This window comes from Artibeus jamaicensis, unplaced genomic scaffold (genome assembly GCF_021234435.1).
Source record: "Artibeus jamaicensis isolate MK-2021 breed Jamaican fruit bat unplaced genomic scaffold, CSHL_Jam_final scaffold_537, whole genome shotgun sequence".
NCBI classification, from domain to species: domain Eukaryota; kingdom Metazoa; phylum Chordata; class Mammalia; order Chiroptera; family Phyllostomidae; genus Artibeus; species Artibeus jamaicensis.
Genome location: NW_026522047.1, coordinates 8,444,611 through 8,460,102, shown reverse-complemented (window position 1 = coordinate 8,460,102; position 15,492 = coordinate 8,444,611). Strand labels below are relative to the sequence as shown.

The window sequence follows — 15,492 nt, the reverse complement described above, 5'->3', positions numbered from 1 at the left end:
GCACATATAAAGTGCACAGTATGTATTATCTAAAATCTTCAATGACACAATAACGATACTTTAACGTTAGCATTATTCTCAGGTTTGAAATGGGAATATCCCCCCTCCATAAGGAGGCAGTCAGAAACTGAATTTGGTGGGAATGAACCAGCCTGAATTCTTAGATAAAATTGAAGTAAAAAAAAAAAAAAAAAAAAACAGAACTAAGACAGTAAAAGCATAGTAAATTATTTTGCCGGGGGGAAAAATGGTCATTTACTAGAAGACAAGTTGAGTGGAAGGAGGGAGTTTCAGGGGGCAGAAGCAGCATAGGCTGAGAGGTTTGGAATAACTGTGCTTGTTCCAGAAATTGTTTGCACAAAGAGATGAGAATCGAAGGTGGATGTTGATGACCCCACCCCCACTTTTTTCCTTTAACTGGTAGTTCCCTTATTAGGGGAACCACCTAACCACCAGCTAGGTAAACATAGATGGCTTCCCTTCTCCCACCTACCTCTGACCTGCTCTACATTGGCTTCTGTTGCTCTGAGTTGCCTCTTTCTCACTTGTTCCACTTGGATTTGGTGCTCTTCACCAGGCAGCGCTACATTACACTGCCTGTTCGTGATAAAGCGTCAGCTTCACCCATCATAACTACCGCCAGTTCCACACCAACCAGTCTTCTAGTGAACAACTAGCATATTTGCACCATTCTTCCACCTCCACCTGAGAGGGGTGATCTGATCGTTCTTGGGGGCCTCCTCAAAGAGGTACTTGTCTATCAAGCTAGGAAACGAAGACTTCATTCTTGTAGTGGGGGATGGGCAGTGGGGGTAGGCTCATTTTTTCCCTTTCATTCTCTAAACAGTGTCTCTCACAGAGCAGAAACTTTCTAATTTTGATGAAGCTCCATTCATTGATTTGGTTTTTTTGTGGATCTGTGTCTTATCTAAGAAACCTTTACCTAACCCAAGGCTGCAGAGATTTTCCTTTATGTTTTCTTGTAGAAGTTTTGTAGTTTTAAGTTATACATTTAGATCTATGGTCCCTTTTGAGTTAAATTTATCCAGGTGGAGGGTAAGGGTCAAGGCTCGCTTTTTTGCATGTAGATGCCCAGTTGAAAAGAATATGCTTTCTCCATTGGAGACCTTTGCACCTTTGGTAAAAACCAGTTGTCTGTATGCGTGTAAGGTCATTCCTGGACTCTAGTTCTGTACCATTAATCTGTTTGAAGTTTTATAATAAATCTTAAAATCACATAGTGTTATTAGCCTTTTCAAATTTGTTCTTTTTCACAGTTCTTTTGGCTATCCTAGGTCCTTTGCACTTTCACATAAATTTTAAAAGCAGCTTGTCAATTTCTACAAAAATGATGCTTGGATTTTGATAGGCATTACATTGAACCTATTGATCAATTTGTATAAAATTCATATCTTAATGAGACTGAGTTCGCTGATCAATGAAAAGGTATATGTCCATTCACATATCTCTTCATTAATTTCTCTCAGCAATATTTTATAGTTTTTAATACATAGGTTTTGCACATCTTTTGTCAGATTTATCCCTGTGTATTACTGTTTTTGATACTATTATAAATGACATTATTCTTTTACTCTCATTTTTTGATTTATCATTGCTACTATATCAAAATCTTTTTCTCTTTTTTTGCCAGCTGTACCATCCAGGCTTTCTAAACTCACTTATTCTAGTAGATTTTTTGTAAAATCCATTAGATTTTCTGCATAGACAACATTTTTTTCTTGTAAATAAAGATGGTTTTACTTCATCCTTTCCAATTTAAATGCCTTTCATTTCATTTTCCTGCCTTATTGCACTGATTAAAACCTTTAATACAGTGGAGTGGACATCCTTGTCTTGGTCCTAGTATTGGGGAGAAAACATCTGCCTCTCAAAATTAAGTATGATATTAACTGTAGGTTTTTCACTGATGTACTTAATAGATTGAGAATGTTCCTTTCTATTCCTAGTTTTCTGAGAGTTTTTGTCAGAATGGATATAAGACTTTTTCAAATGATTTTTCTGCATTTAAGATAAGATGTTGTTTTTATTTTCAGTTTGTTAATAGGATGATATACATTGACTAAATTTCAGACGTTGAGCCCTTTTCTTTTTGGAGGATAAACTCCTCTTGGTCTCGATGTATCTTTTTTACATATCATTAAATTTTATTTCCTTAAAGTTTGTTTAAAAAATTATTTTATCCTCACCCAAGCACATTTTTTCACTACTTTTAGAAAAAGGGGAAGGAAGAGAGAGAAACAGTGATGTGAGAGGGAAGCACCTATTGGTCTCCACTCATAGCCCCCCAGACCATGAACCGAACCCGCAGGCCAGGCGTGTGCCCCAGCCGGTTACAGGACCTTAGCTCCAACCAGCCAGGGAAATATTGCCTCCATATGACATATACGGAAAAGGAAAGAAAACAAGTTTAAAACTAAGTGAATTATTACAAAGTTCAAAAGTCAGGTAACTACATCCCAGGTCAAGAATGCGAGGACCCCAGAAGCAAGCCCTCTTGTACTCATAATGTCCTCCTCAAAGATAATTGAGGATAACCAGTGTCTTAACTTTATACTGAAGTTCAGTGGTACCTGTGTTTTAACTTTATATAAATTAAACCATAAACTGGGTATCCTTATGTATTTGGCTCTTTTCATTCAATATTATCATATGTTTGAGATTTATCCATATTCTTGCATACAGATGAACTTTGTTAATTTCATTCCTAGAGGGTTCCAGTTTTTCAATGTGTCACATTTACTGATTTTCTTTTTTTTTTTTTTTTTTAAGATTTTATTTATTTATTTTATAGAGAGGGGCAGGGAGGGAGACAGAGAGGGAGAAAAACATCCATGTTTTTGCCTGGACTGGGAACCATACTCACAACCCAGGCACCTGCCGTGCCTTGACTGGGAATTGAACTGGTGACCCTGTGCTTTGCAGAACAATTCCCAGCGAACAGAGCCACACCAGTCAAAGCTGTCCGTTTTTCTTTTGATGGATATTTGCATTTGTTTCCAGTTTGGGGCCATTGAGAATAATGCTTATCAATAAAGGCCATCTACCTTTTTTTGTCATGACCTTTGGTCCGCAAGTGCATGCATTTTGATTGGGTCTCTTCCTAGGAATTATGTGTATGTTTAAATTTAAAGTTGTACTAGTTTACACTCCCTCTTTCTTTTCTTTCTTCTACCTTGTCACCAACATTTGTTTTCTAATTTTAAGTCTTTATTTTATTGTCACTTTAATCTGTATTTTCTGGTGCCTAGTAAGGTTAGGCAGCTTTTTTATGTTTATTAGCCATCAGGGAACCTTTTTGGGAAGTGCCCGTCAAGTCATGTCACCACTTTTCTATAGTGTCGTCTGCCTTTTAGTTGTTGGAATTTTTTATGTAGTTTAGATATAAGCCCTTTGTCAGATACATGGGTTGGAAATATCTGTGTTTACAGCTGGCATTTTGACTCTTTTAATGGTCTCATTGTGATGAACAGAAGTACTTCATTTTAACGTGGCCCAGTTTATCCGTTTTCTGTTATGGCCAGTGCTTTTTGTTTTCTGATTTAGAACTCTTTCCTTACCCCTGGCTATAAAGGTTTCCCTCTGTTCTCTTCTTGGGTTTGTTTACACTCACAAGTTGATCTTCATTTCGCCTAGAATTGATTTTTATCGATGATGTTTTACTCTCTTCTGTGAGGATGTCCAGTTGACCCAGAACCACTTCCAGAAAGATTACTCTTTCTCCCACGCTGCTCTGGAGAGCCGCTTTGATCACAGTTCAGGTGCTCACACACACGCGAATGTAGCCGTGAGTTCTCTCTCCCATTGGTCAGTTTTGTTTATTCTTATATGACTACCATGCTACCTAAATTACTGTAGTTCTGTGATAAATTCTGTTATCTGATACAGCAAGTGTTCCTGTTGCCCTGTTCTTACTTCACAAAAATGTCTGAGTTGTTTTCAGTGCATTTCCATCTATACTTCAGAAGCTACTTCTAAATTTCTGAAAAATCCTCTTAGGGATCATTAATTGGGATTGCACTGACCTAGAGATGAGTTTGTAGAGAACTGATACTTTGACAATACTGACTCCTGTAAGCCGTGTCTGTCTGCTTACTCACATCTTTATCTCCCACGTGCTTCATAGTTTTCTATGCAAGAGTCTTACACATCTTTTGATAGATTTATTTCCAGATATTGATATTTTTTAAACTTTAAATGCTACCTTTTATTATCTTCTAACTCTATGTTGTCAGTATCTAGAAATCTAATTATCTTTTATGTATTAACTTGCATCCAACAACCTTGCTAAACTTACTGATTCTAAGAATTTATCTTCCTATTCTTTACCGTTCACCACTTAAACACTGTATCTATAAATAATGACAACCTTTTCTTTTTTAAGTCCTTATACCTTTTATTCCTTTTACTTGCCTTATTGTGTTAACCTAGACCTCCAGTAGAGTGTGAATACATGTCAAAAGAATTTATTTTTGCCATTCCCAATTCCCAAGGGAAATTTTTCAACATTTTCACCCTTAGGTATGATACTTGTTGTCTGTTCATGGAGGAATCCACCATATTAAGGAAGTTGACTTTTATTCCTACATTTCTAAATCTTTATCATGAATATATCTTGAATGTCATCAGATGCTTTTTCTAAAACTTTTGAGATGATTATATTTGTTGATCCTCTTTTTGGTCTGCTTATTTTCTGTTTCTTTTTTGGAGCGACTAATATTTGTGATTTCCTCCACTTCACTTCTCTGGGTTCAACTTGCTGCTCTTTTTCTAATTTGTGGGGATGGATATGTAGTTCATCGACCTTTTCTTCTGCCCCATGCAATTAAAGATGTATATTGCTCATTAAGCTGATTTCAAGGTATTACATTTTCACTACCATTCAGTTCACAACACTTTCAAATTTGTTTAGCAATTTCTCCTGAGACCTGTGGGTTATTGATAAGTAGTTTTTTTAACTACAGAGTTTATGGAGATTTTCCCTTTGCTTTTTGGTTTTCTATTGCACTTTAATTGAACTATTTAACATGCTGTCCTTAGCTTCAGTCTTTACCTTCAGTCTTTTGAAAGTTGTTGAGACTTGCCCCATTTCAGTTTTAAATGTCCCAGGTGATCTTGAAACAATGCATATTGTACATTTATTGGGTACTGTGTTCTGCAAAAATACCATCTTGCACAATACTGACCGAGAGCTCTTGGCTTTATTTTGGACCTCCTTCCCCATCATGTCTTGCCTACTCCTGCTTAATTTGAATTCTTCATCCTGCAGTTTCTCCTCAATGTGTGGGTTTGTCCTGGAAAAGAACTTCAACAGATTTTAACCGTTCTAAAGAATATGGCTACAGCTAATCTTTCCAACTCTTTTTACTTCTAGTAGCAAAAATTTTAAAATAATTGTGCAGCATATTTTTTGACTTCTGCTAACCTAAAGAGAAAACTAGCAGAGATAGAAAATTAAAATTTATGAGATCAGAAAATTTAGTTCTTTGCAACTGTTCTTTTCCCCTTTGGCGATAGTCAGTTTTAGGTATGTAGAAGGTGCCCTAATCTTAAACCCTGACATGGAGTGTTGAAATTGATGATTTGTTTCATTTTGAGAAGCAATGAAGACTAGCAGTTTTGAATTGGTATATCACACAGTAACATCTATTTCTAGTTTCTAAAAATTGAACACTACCCAATGAACTACAAATTGGTTTTCCTTTTTCTATTTTTATTTTTTAGATCAAAGACTAAATGAAGTTCTTAGGCCATATCAAATGGAAGATCTTTCCAAATATTCAACAGTACAGGTATGTAAATTAATTAAGGTCTAACTGGTTCATTCTGGTTGCAAATATATTTACACAAATATGAAGTGAAATAAATTCCACTTCGGATTATTCTCATGTGATTCTGCCTACAGTGCTTTGAGATTTTACTTACAATTTTGATTCTTATAAAGAGGAAAGCTTGTTTTTGTTTGATGAGTGTAAATTATTCGACCATAAAAATTGCCCCTTTTTTACAGAGTTACAGCTTACATATTATGGATGTTGTTAAAATGTCTGAGTTCTAAAATGAGAATACATCATTGTTCTGAAGCATTCTAAAATTGCTTTTCAGGATACAGCCAGTTATAAACTTTAACTCTAAGTTGTTATAAATTACAACAGACTAACTCAGAATAGTAAATAATATATGACATTGTTTTAAATATATCTTTTCCCTGAGTGTGTTTTTCTGTTTTTCTATATGAATATTGTATTTAAATCTCTTTAACCCATAAGGTACCTGTTGGTGAACTCTGAGTTACAAAATGTTGAAAGAAAAACTCTTGCTCCTAGATTAGTGATAGATGTTTACTGAATTAATAAAGAAGTGTTTTGATTTCAACGTAAGTGAATCCTATAATTAAACTGAAATTGTTTTTAAGGTATTAACAAGAAAGTTCTTTTTAAAGAATTAAAAAATACTTCTTTATATTTTGGTTGCCTTGAGTGTATTTATCCTTATACATTTTTTTTTACTCTAATGTATACTCAGCATTTAACTACTGCTCTTTGTTTTTATTTCCAAAGACCAGACTCAGAGTCCAAGGGTCTTGAAAATAGCCTTTCGCTATTCACTGTGTTAATCATATTGTTTTTCTTATGTTGTCTGTTATACACATTTGAACTAACTATTAACATGTAGGTGACAGAGAATCTTTCATAATCCAGTGGCTTCTAAACTTTGGTCTGATTCTTAGGTTCTTTTGCTTCTGCTTAGTGTCTTATAAAATATGCCTAAAGGGAGGATTCAAACATACGATTGATTTTAAAGCCAGAGAAGACTTCTGGGCATGGTGCGTTGCATCATACCTACTGGAAGCTATGGCTGATTCAATTATGAAGGAAGATTATGCCAGATAAAACAATGACTCCGGTCAGCTCTTTAAATGTACCTGCATTATGCATTGTGGTTATAATTTGTCAAAGCCTAATGGTAACATACCCGGTAGGGGCACATCTTCACCCACTTAATAGTGTACTCTGTGGTGCAATTAGCTTTAATTCTCTGAAAGTATACGTCCTTCTCTGCTATTACTGTAGTCATACAATCGTACCTTCATTCCTGTCTCTTGTTCGCAGTGGTAGTATAGTGTTGCTGCTGAGGCTTCCCAGGCAGTCCACGGGCCCAGAACATGTGGCTGTCTCAAGACTCCACTCATCGTGGGTCTTACCTTTCACTGCGTGGCTTGCAGGAGTGAGAGGGGAAGTAATATGAGAGCAATATAAAGGTGGTTTCATGTTTGAAAATAAATCAGTGCAAATCACCATAATGGCAGGAAAAGGAAGAAAATTGTCTATCTCAAGAGATCTAGAAAATAATTATCAAAGTTCAGTTCTCTATGATGATAAAAATTTTCAGCAAACTAGGAATAGAAAGAAACTTCTTCAGTTTGAAAACGCTAGTTTCAAAAAACTAGATATGCATTGCACTGAAAGGTTGAAGAGTTTCCCCCTGGGAATGGAAATGAAGCAAGAACGCATGCTAAGATCACTTTTACTCAGCATCATGCTAAAGTCTGAGCAAGAACAATACATAAAAACTGAAAGGAGGAAATAACTATCATTATTTGCAGAAAATAAGATTGTATATGTAGAATATAAAAAAATCTTAAAATAGACTTAATAAATGAACCTTACAGTTTCTTTGAATACGAGGCAAAATTACAAGGTTAACTTTATTTCTGTAAGTAGCAATAATCAAATTGATAATGAAACTTAAAATAACAATGCTACATAGAGTAGCGTAAAAATATTAAATCTTTAGGAATAGTTCTAATGTAAAGTATGTAAGACTGGAAAACTATAAAACATTGATAAAATTAAAGAAAAATGAAATAAGTATAAGGATGTCCTGTGTTCATAGGTTGTAAGGTTTATTAATTGCATTCAACAAAATTTCAATCAAAATGTTAGTAGGATTTTTTTCTTCAAACTTCTGAAGCTATTTTCAAAATTTATATGCAAAGGCTAAGAAGAGCTAAGACAATCTTAAGAATAGCAAAGCTGGAGAACAGATACTAGTAAAGCTCTAAAAATTAAGACAGCGTGACACTAAGGATAGAAAAGGAAACCAGTTGAACAGACTAGAGTTCAGAAATCACTCTACCCATATCAGATTTCCATTTAGGAAAAGAAATTAATCTTGATCCTTACTCATACTATTCTCAAATATTACTTCTGAATTGATTGTGTATCCAAATGTGTAAGGTAAAATAACAAAAAACAATCATCAGAAATAAAATGATAAAGTGGACTAAGTCAAAATGAAAGAATTTGTTAAAAGACATCGGTAAGAAAATAAAGCCAAGCTGTAAGTGGCAAAACATACTGGCAGTCTGGGAAAAACTCATGCTAGATTATATAAAAAATCTCTTCAAATGAATATCACAAAAAAACTGTACTTGAAAAATAACTAAATAAAATTTAAAAAAATGAATATCAAAAAATACTCAGAAAAACAGGCGAAAGACTTGAACATGTAACGTCATGTTGTTCAACAAAGTTATAAAAAGGTGTTCGGCCTTGTTGTTTGTCAGATAAATGCAAACTAAAACAGCAGTGACGTCCTGCTACACATCTACTGACTGAAGTGAAAGGCGTGCATCCGAGTGTTGGCAAAGATGGGGAACAGCTCTCAGCGCTGCCTGTGGGCGAGTCCATCGGGACCGTCACTGTTAGAACCTGGCCCTAGTGGTCTTCAGTGTCGTCCTGGGTAGACCCATAAGAAAAGACCTTTTTCAGGAATTTATTTCACTTTGCATGGCACCAAGTTCACTAAACTTTCGCTTATCAGAACTGTGTGCTTTGATTTGATGTTTCCACAGACATGAAATGCGAAGTGAAGTCCGTGCTACCAATATGCACACATTTCTGTTAACATAGTACCCTACCCACTGTGCAAATGTGAAGGCTGCTTCTCTTCCCCTTCTTGATCTGAGTTTTCGTTGCGCTGGTCCAGGCACTTTGTGAAACTAAGTGGTGTATTTGCAAGTGGTGTATGTGTGCTTTTCTATGTGTATGTAGAACTTGAATAAAAAAGGTCTTCCTTTTCTCTACCCATTCTCCCATTCTGTGCATCTTACATAGCGTGTCTTCACTCTTATTACTGCAGTTTCCTGTTTATTTGCCCCTCCCTTCTTCACCTCTGCGTCCTACCTTACGTGAAGGACCGCGCATTGGTTCTCTTTGTATGACCTCCTGTGCCTGACATGGGCCCTTGACGCAGGAAGTAAAATAAGTGTTTACAGAGTTACGATGTTGAAAATCAGTTACGTAAAACTTTGGAATTCAGAGGCTTCTTTCAGCTGTGCCTTTTATTAGTTTTTAATTGTGTATGTGATCATGAATACCTTTTTCCATCAAAAAAATCCCAGAAAACTACAGATCCCTTAAAAATCCCTTTGAATCCCTCATTGTTCCCCTCAGTCCCACTCCCCCCACCCACAGAACTGACCTCTTGATTTTTGTGATATATCCATGTTGATATGTATAAATCTTGTTAAGTCCTTGAACTACTTACAGGATCTTGTTGCATTATTTTTCAGTTATCCTATGGAGGGACTTTTTTCTCTTTTTTATTACAATAAATGCCACACTGAACATTGTCATACATCTCCCTGTGCTTGACTATTCCTCCATCTTTGTACAAGATACTGAATTTTTGGTCATGCTACATGCTGACATGTTTTGCTGGCATTTTAACTTCACCTATGGTGCCTTTGGCTGTATAGAAGTTTTAAGTTTAGACATGAAATATGTCAGTCCTTCTGTTACTAGATTGCAATGCTTGTGTTTTCCAGCTGGAAGATGTGTTTTGAGTGAGAGTGTGCCAAGCACTGCTTGGATGGTTGCTGAACGAGACAGACAAAAGGCATCTTTAGTTTGGGAGCTTAAGAAAGCTTTCTCTACCCCAAGGTCAACAACACATTTTCTTTCAATAATTGTTAAATATTTTTAAAATTTTGGATCTTTACTCTATCTGAAATTCATTTTCTCCACTTAGTATTGCTGGAAGCTAATTTATTTTTGATACTCAATGTTATTAGTTGGAAAGCAGTATTTTGTCCATTCAGTAATAATTTCACTTTTCATTTATCACACACCTATAAAAACTTGAACCTATTTTTTGATTTCCAATATTGTTCTGTTTGTTACTGTGTCTGTACCATATTGTTTTAATCCCTCTAACATAGTGATTTGCTGTGTAGAAGGGCAAGTTCTTCCTCCTTCCCTCCCCTGCTTTGCTGGATTATCTGACCTATTCTTGCACATTTACTCATACAGCAGAACTTGAAGAGCTGTTTAATCAAGTTTTATAAGTTCTTCTATTGGATTTTTTTTGAAATTTTATTGCAGTTGCAGTGAATTTTAGAGAATAAATATACTAACAATATTGACTATTCCACACTTCCGTGAGTATGGGATGGTATCCAGCTTATTCAGATCTTCTTTTATGTCCTGAGGTATAGTTACTGTTTCAGCGAAGTTGCTGCAGCATTTTTTGGTTGTTTTTATTTATTAAGTACTACCTTTTGTTACAGTAATGAATAGGGTTCTTTTTCTATGACATTTTCTAATTATTGCTAGTATTTGGAAAAGCCACTTTTTCATGTTGGTGACTTAGTGTACTCTCTTATTAGCTCTAATAATTTCATCTGGTGACTTAGTGTACTCTCTTATTAGCTCTAATAATTGGTAGATTCTATGTTAATGGTCAAATTGTCTGTAAATAATAATCGGGTTGGCCAAAGAGTCCATTACATTTTTTTCCATATGTCTCCAGTACTGCTTAGTTGTCTTTAACTTCATTCAAAACAATTTTGTTAGATTGCGTTGTGACAGCTGTCATAGCAGCACGCATTTAAAAACAACACCAAAATGGGTTAATTTTTGTGTAGCCATTTTAATATTGAAGATGGAAGAAGATATGTAACGTTTGGCATATTATGCTTTAGTATTTCAAAAAAATTAAAAATGCAAGGAAAGCATAAAAAAAACTTGTGCAGTGTATGGAGAAGGTGCTGTGACTGATTGAATGTGTCACCAGGGACTTGTGAATTTTCTTGGTACTATCAACATTTTGGCCAAATAATTCTTTGCTGTGGGGCCGTCTTAGGCATCGGAAGATGTTTAAACAGCACCCCATTCTCTATCCACTAGAAGCTTATAGTGGAAGACAGCCAATATTCTTAAAATGTCCAAATCAATAAAGTTATTGTAGGAAATGAAAAATTGCAGAAAAAAGCATAACAGACTTTTTGGCCAATCTAATAATATTTTACCTTCTCGTTCAACCTTTAAATCTTTGACCTGCTCACATGACAGATTGCATTGACTAGAACCTCTAGTACAGACTGAACTTTAGTGATGATGAGGAAGCAGCCATATATATAATGAATTTAATGCAGTGTTTCTGATGCTTCATCATGAACAACAGTAATTGAAGTAGGTTTGTGGTAGATTTTTTTTTAACAATTTGAGAAAGTTCTTTCTATTTTTAGTATGCCAAGAGTTTTTATTGTGTATGGGTTTTTAAATTTACCAAATACATTTTTAACATCAGATGAGATGACTTTTTCTCTTCTTTTTCATTGCATTAATAGATGTTCTAAGGTTACAAACATTTTAATCGTATTTAGTTTTAAGTTACTGTCAGTTTCAGCTGGAATGACCTGAGAAAACATTTTAAGAGGAAGTGTTTTCTTTCACAGAATGCTGCCTTTAAAGGAGAGGGGGATGACGTTTTAGGAAACTCAGTTGTCAACCAAAGGTAAGGTGGAGTTACCAGAAAAATATGATTTTCTTAATTACACTTAATTATTGCAAAAATAATTCCTTTAGTGTTAGGAATGTGTATTCTGTGGTCTGCTATATAGTAATGGGTTTGAATGATCTGTCATCGAATTGAAAAGAAAAGCTACCCAGTGTTACAGTCTAGGCGGGAGCTCTCCACTGGGGTGCTTTGCCTCCCTCGCCACCCCAGGTATTTGACAAGGTCTGGACACACTTTTGCTCTTCAGAACTGCGGAGGGTCAGGGTGCTGCTGGCATCTATTGGGCAGAGGCCAGGGGTACCGCTGAACAACTACAGTGCACAGATCCGCTCCCTGCAACAAAGACGATTCAGCACAAAATACTGATTGAGCTAAGGTTGAGACCCCCTGGTTTAGGAAAAAGGCAAAGTATTGATTGCTGTTGGCAAAATTATAATAAGAATAGATGTTCTGATGTCCAATTTATTTCATAAGTTACATATTTACTAAACCAGGTTGAACAGAACGTGCCTTATGTTTTTATATTCTTTCTTTAGCATTTTAGCACCTCTTATTACTGAGTATGATAAGCAACTGGAAGAGCTAAATGGGCAGCTGAAATATTATCAGGTATGACATCATAGTTATTTATCTTTCTGTAATATAGAAAATAGTAAAGTAGACTCCTTTCTTTTTAAAAACCTTGATAAGAAGAAAATATTTAGCTCTCTGTAAGGGTGTGTGTACTTTGTGTGCGAAGAGTGTCTTCAGTTTGGCTTTTAATCCAGTGTTTCCCTGCTCTTGCTCTCCGGCAGGAGCATCTCTTCGATGCGTAGAAGCACCCCTTTCTGTCAGTTGCTTACGTGTTTAGTTTTCCCTCAGGAAGACCCAAAACCATCTCCCCTCGTTTAGACCTTTCTCTACTGTCATTTCATCTGTGTTTCCCATTATTTTGAGAATAAATTATTTTCTGAATTTCAAATATTATGTCTATCAGATCTTAGAAGCTATTGATCCATTTCTAATATAGGCTTAAGCTGGTCCAGCTTTTTTCTAAAAGCTTTTATTATTTTAGAAGAGGAGTGGGAAATGGAGGAAGCTGTTATATGGACGGATTATCATCATGGGTCCCTGCAGCAGGCTCAGGGAGAATGAGAAAAACACGGCACATTATTATTTGGGTTACTATCTGAATTTCAGCTGGCTACAGTTTTAGAGTATACCTAACATCTATAACCTGTTTCTTTGACTTGAAAATGTTTTCTTCATTTTCCCCCTCAAATTTTGGCTTTTTTGATTACTGGATAACCATACAGTAGAAGCGTTTCTTAAATAGATGGTATGTGTCTCCAGGTAAGCCCACCAAGTGATGATGTCTTAGGGTTTTAACATAGTCATCTTTGTGTTTGGCTCCAATACCAATCTTTGCATCAGTTTAGTGGTGATAAGAGTAGCTGGCTAGCCTTAATTGAATGCAAATAAAAGAACATATAACAACATTATATAAAAACTACCCCCTGAGACTGACTTTTTCAGATAAGGGCTATGAACATGGCAGACACTAAGGGCTTTATATCTCTTTCTTTTCTTTTCATGCATTGACAGCAAGAGAGCCCACCATGTGCTTTGGACTCTAGCACATAGTAGGCCCTCAATTTTTGTTGTATAAACAAATGTCAGCACTTATTGGACAAGATGATTAGAGCTAATATAACAGTCTGCTATTTATAAAATAATGGTTTGATATGTGGCTTTACTAAAAGAACACACAATGCTTATATCTTTGAAAAATGAAGTTCTTTCATTAAGAATTAACATCATAAAAATGTCCATATTACCCAAAGCAATTTATAGATTCAATGCAATCCCTATTAAAGTACCAATGACATATTTCACAGATATAAAACAAACATTTCAAAAGTTTATATGGAACCATAAACAACCCCAAATAGCCTCAGCAATTTTGAGAAAGAAGAAAAAAGTAGGAGAGATCACAATACCTGATATCAAAATGTATTACAAGGCCGCTATAATCAAAACAGCCTGGTAGTGGCATAAGAACAGACGCATAGACCAATGGGACAGATTAGACAGCCCAGAAATAAACCCAAGTCTCTGCAGTCAATCAGTATTCAACAAAGGGGTAGAAGCATTAAATAGAGTAAAAATAGCCTCTTCAACAAATGGTGTTGGGAGAACTGGACAGCTACATGCAAAAAAAAAAATGAAACCTGATCACCAACTTATACCATACACAAACATAAATTCAAAATGGGTAAAAGACTCATTATAAGTTGTGATGCCATAAAAGTCCTAGAGGAGAACATAGGCAGGAAAATCTCAGATATTTCACATAGCAATATTTTCACTGATATGTCCCCTAAAGCAAGGGACAGAAAGGGAAGAATAAGCAAATAGTATCTTATCAAAGTAAAAAGCTTCTGCATGGCTAAAGAAAACAGCATTAAAATGAAAAGAGAACCAACCATATGGGAAAACATATTTGCCAGTAATGCCTTAGACAAGGGTTTGATCTCCAAAATAAAGAAAGAACTCACACAACTCCACTCCAGGAAGACAAACAACCCAATTAAAAAATGGGCAAAGGACTTGAACAGACACTTCTCCCAGGAGGACATACAGAGGACCCAGAGACACATGAAAGGATGCTCAGCATCACTAGCCATCAGAGAGATGCAAATGAAAACCACAATGAGATATCACTCACACCAGTGAGAATGGCCATCATAAACAAATCAACAAACAGCAAGTGTTGGAGAGGATGCAGAGAAAAGGGAGTCCTAGTGCACTGTTGGCAGGAATGCAGACTGACACAGTCACTATGGAAAATAGTGTGGAATTTCCTCAGAAAACTAAAAATGGACCTGCCTTTTGACCCGGCAATTCCTCTGCTGGGATTATGCCCTAAGAATCCTGAAACACCAATTCATAAGAACCTATGCACCCCAGTGTTCATAGGAGCACAATTCACAATAGCCAAGTGCTGGAAGCAACCTAAGTGCCCATCAGTAAATGAGGGGATCAAAACCCTGTGGTACATTTACAAAATGGAATACTATGCAGCAGAGAGAAAGAAGGAGCTCCTACCCTTTGCAACAGCATGAATGGACATGGAGATCATTATGCTAAGTGAAATAAGCCAGGCAGTAAAAGTCAAATACCATATCATCTGACCTATAAGTGGAATCTAATCAACAAAACAAATAGGCAAGCAAAATATAACCAGAGACATTGAAATTAAGAACCAACTGACAGTAAGCAGAGGGGAGGTGGGAGGGGATAGTGGGGGGAGAAGGAGGAAGGGTTTTCAGGAACATGTATAAAGGACACATGGACAAAACCAAAGCGGGGTGGGAGGTGGGGATGGCTGTGGTGGGGATAGTGGTGGGGGGAAAAATGGAGACAACTGTACCTGAACAACAACAACAAAAAAGTTTAAATAAAGTTCTTTCATTTCATTTGAAGTTATTTATGTTTTTCATTTCTAAGTTCATTCTTCTAATATGCAAACTTATAAAGTGGTTCTGTAGAACCAAATTTCAAAAACAAACATCTCATTACATTTGCAGTTTATCACAAGTTAAGGGTTTCCCTCATCTTTACTGTGAGTGCTCTTTAGCCTGTGCTCATTTAACTTTTGAGCCAACCATAGTAATGTCCTTTAATCTT

At 35.9% G+C, this 15,492-nt stretch overlaps 1 protein-coding gene across 3 annotated transcripts in view; it reads left to right on the top strand.

Annotated features, from left to right (window-relative positions):
• SCLT1 (sodium channel and clathrin linker 1) overlaps positions 1-15,492 on the top strand; it is a 95,003-nt gene that overhangs the window by 1,867 nt on the left and 77,644 nt on the right. For all 3 annotated transcript variants that reach the window (XM_037129879.2, XM_037129878.2, XM_053658521.1), the window contains exons 2-4: positions 5,743-5,810; positions 11,762-11,820; positions 12,360-12,432. In XM_037129879.2, coding sequence (XP_036985774.2) covers positions 5,743-5,810; positions 11,762-11,820; positions 12,360-12,432 — 200 coding nt within the window. The remainder of the gene's footprint in view (positions 1-5,742; positions 5,811-11,761; positions 11,821-12,359; positions 12,433-15,492) is intronic.